This window comes from Hemibagrus wyckioides, linkage group LG01, assembly GCF_019097595.1.
Source record: "Hemibagrus wyckioides isolate EC202008001 linkage group LG01, SWU_Hwy_1.0, whole genome shotgun sequence".
Classification (NCBI taxonomy): domain Eukaryota; kingdom Metazoa; phylum Chordata; class Actinopteri; order Siluriformes; family Bagridae; genus Hemibagrus; species Hemibagrus wyckioides.
Window position 1 is genome coordinate 30363280 of NC_080710.1, and position 2500 is coordinate 30365779.

The 2500-nt window shown below is 47.4% G+C and overlaps 1 protein-coding gene across 2 annotated transcripts in view; it reads left to right on the plus strand.

Annotated features, from left to right (window-relative positions):
• The window catches only part of trpc1 (transient receptor potential cation channel, subfamily C, member 1), a 38012-nt gene that overhangs the window by 17149 nt on the left and 18363 nt on the right, over positions 1-2500 (plus strand). Inside the window, exon 2 of one of the 2 annotated variants that reach the window (XM_058392267.1) lies at positions 1-506. This exon is cut by the window's left edge and continues 3 nt beyond it. The exons of the other annotated variant lie outside the window; for it this stretch is intronic. Coding sequence (XP_058248250.1) covers positions 254-506 — 253 coding nt within the window. The 5' untranslated portion in view covers positions 1-253. The remainder of the gene's footprint in view (positions 507-2500) is intronic. 2 annotated transcript variants of the gene reach the window in all.

The window sequence follows — 2500 nt, forward strand, 5'->3', positions numbered from 1 at the left end:
TTAAGTGTTTTAAATGTGGAAAAACTGGTCATCTTGCTCGGGCCTGCCCTGAGAGGCAGAGTGACCCCGGTGTTTCTGAGCGACCGGGGCAGGACGCAGCTCAGACGGCTGGGGTCGTTCCCCCTGCGGCTACAGTTCGGCCGGCTGCTGAGGGCCCCGGAGCTGCTGCTGCACCAGACCCGAAAGAGAGTGAGCCCCAAGTCCAGCCTGCAACCCAGAAGCCCACTGGAGCTGCAACAGCCCCGGAAAAGCCATGCATGGCCGAACCGGCCGCGGAAGAGCCATGCTAACAGCTCAACCGGACCGGGAGAAGCCGTGCTCCACTGAGAAGAGCTCAGTGGGTTCTGGAGCAGTGCTGGAGCTGCCTGCGCTGGCAGAGGCAGGCACGGAGGTGCAGAGCGAACGCCCGGAAACACCGGACACTACACCAGTGCAGGGGGATGGGGAAGACGTGGATATGGTGGATGAGCCCGTCTTTAAAGTGCCGAATAAAAGGAAAAAGCAAGGTAAGGGACGGGGAAAAAAGCAGGCAAAAAAGGACACAAAGATGGGGGAACGAGAATCAGACAGTGATGACTGCATGTCAGACTCTGTTTTAATGTTCGATTCTCAGGAGGAACAGGTTCATGTTGTGTACAGCGCTGATGATATTAAAGAGTTTTTAAGGAACACCAAATGGCAGAAAAATGTAGCATTGGAAGAGTTTTTCCCAGACCGTAAGCAGTTTATTCACGACGTGAAGTTCTTCAGAAGAGAAGGTGCATTCATTGATGTTGAAATTTTCCGTCTGAAGAAACTGATCACAAGAGTGAATAAGGAAAACTCTGATGATGACTAATGTGGTGTTTTTTTATGGTAGAGTGGTTTTTACCCTCTGTTTAATTTTATTTATTTTATTTATTTTTATGAAAGGAGTTAATATTGCGAGTTTAAATATTAATGGGGCAAGAGAGCAAATCAAGAGAGCTAAACTGTATGAAGTTTTAAAGCAGAAGTACATTGACGTTGCCATGCTGCAAGAAACCCACAGCGATACCAGCAATGCTGCTGATTGGGTGAAGGAGTGGGATGGGTTGGTGATTTTAAGCCATAACCCAACGCTCAGTGGTGGTGTTGCCTTGCTCTTTGCTCGCAGTTTTATTCCTTGTTCTTATTCAGTTGAAGAATTTTTAAATGGGAGGCTTTTAAAAGTGAAAACTTTTTATGAGAATGAGGTTTTAGTTTTTATTTGTGTGTACACTCCCACCAGTGCAGTGGAGAGGATGATGTTTTTAGATACTCTGAACAATGTCATTGCTGACTGCAACACTGCAGAAATTTTAATTCTGGCTGGTGATTTTAACTGTACTACAGATATTTTAGACCGGAACCACACAGAACCTCACGTGGCTTCCCGTAAGCGTCTGTGGGAGATGGTGGAGGCCCACGAGTTGAGCGACATATGGAGAACTTTTCATAAGAACAAGAGACAGTACACGTGGGCCCATGCCATAGATAACACACTCTCCCTGGCGAGATTAGATCGTTTTTATGGTTTTAAGCATCAGCTGATGTTTTTTACAAAGTGTTTTATTGTTCCAGTAGGTATCTCTGACCACAGTATGGTACAGTGTACTATTACTAAAGAGAAGGTTAAACCTAGGAGTGCCTACTGGCATTTTAACACTGCTCTTTTAGAAGATGCTAATTTTAGGGAGTCTTTTATTTTTTTATGGAATTGTTTTAAACATGAGAAGGCAGCTTTTAGTTCACTTCAGCTGTGGTGGGATGTGACAAAAGCACAAGTCAAAGAATTCTGTCAACAGTACACTCATCTCTGAAAGCTCTGGAGATAGAAATAGTGGACCTCCAGCGTTTGGAGGCCACTGGAAATCGAGGGCATATTGAAGCCCTCAAACGTAAGAAATCCAAAATGAACGACCTGTTAGACATTACAGCACAGGGGGCGCTGGTCCGCTCACGCTTTAAAAGCGCTGCTGAGATGGATGCTCCTTCAAAGTTCTTTTTCAGTTTAGAGCAGAAGAATGGACAGAAAAGATTTATACATGCTGTGCAAACAGAATCAGGGGATCTCTTATCTGAGCCCACTGAAATTCGCCAGCAGACAGTAAGCTTCTGTTCGAAGCTGTACAGCAGTGAGTGGTCAGGGGCACAAGCGGTGGAGGACAGCTTCCTCATGAACCTGCCAAAGCTCTCTGAGCAAGCGGCGAGAGAGCTAGACAGGGAGCTGACGCTGGAGGAGGTTCATGAGGCTCTCCAGGGGATGGAGAATGGACGGGCGTCAGGTATAGACGGTCTCCCTGTCGAGTTCTACAAGGCATTCTGGGCTGTCATAGGGCAGGACGTGCTAGATGTCCTACGGGACAGCGTACGGAGAGGTGAACTCCCGTTGAGCTGCAGGAGGGCCGTCCTGACCCTGCTACCGAAGAAGGGAGACATGACCCACCAGAAAAACTGGCGCTCGGTCTCACTACTGTGCACTGACTGCAAGCTGCTCTCA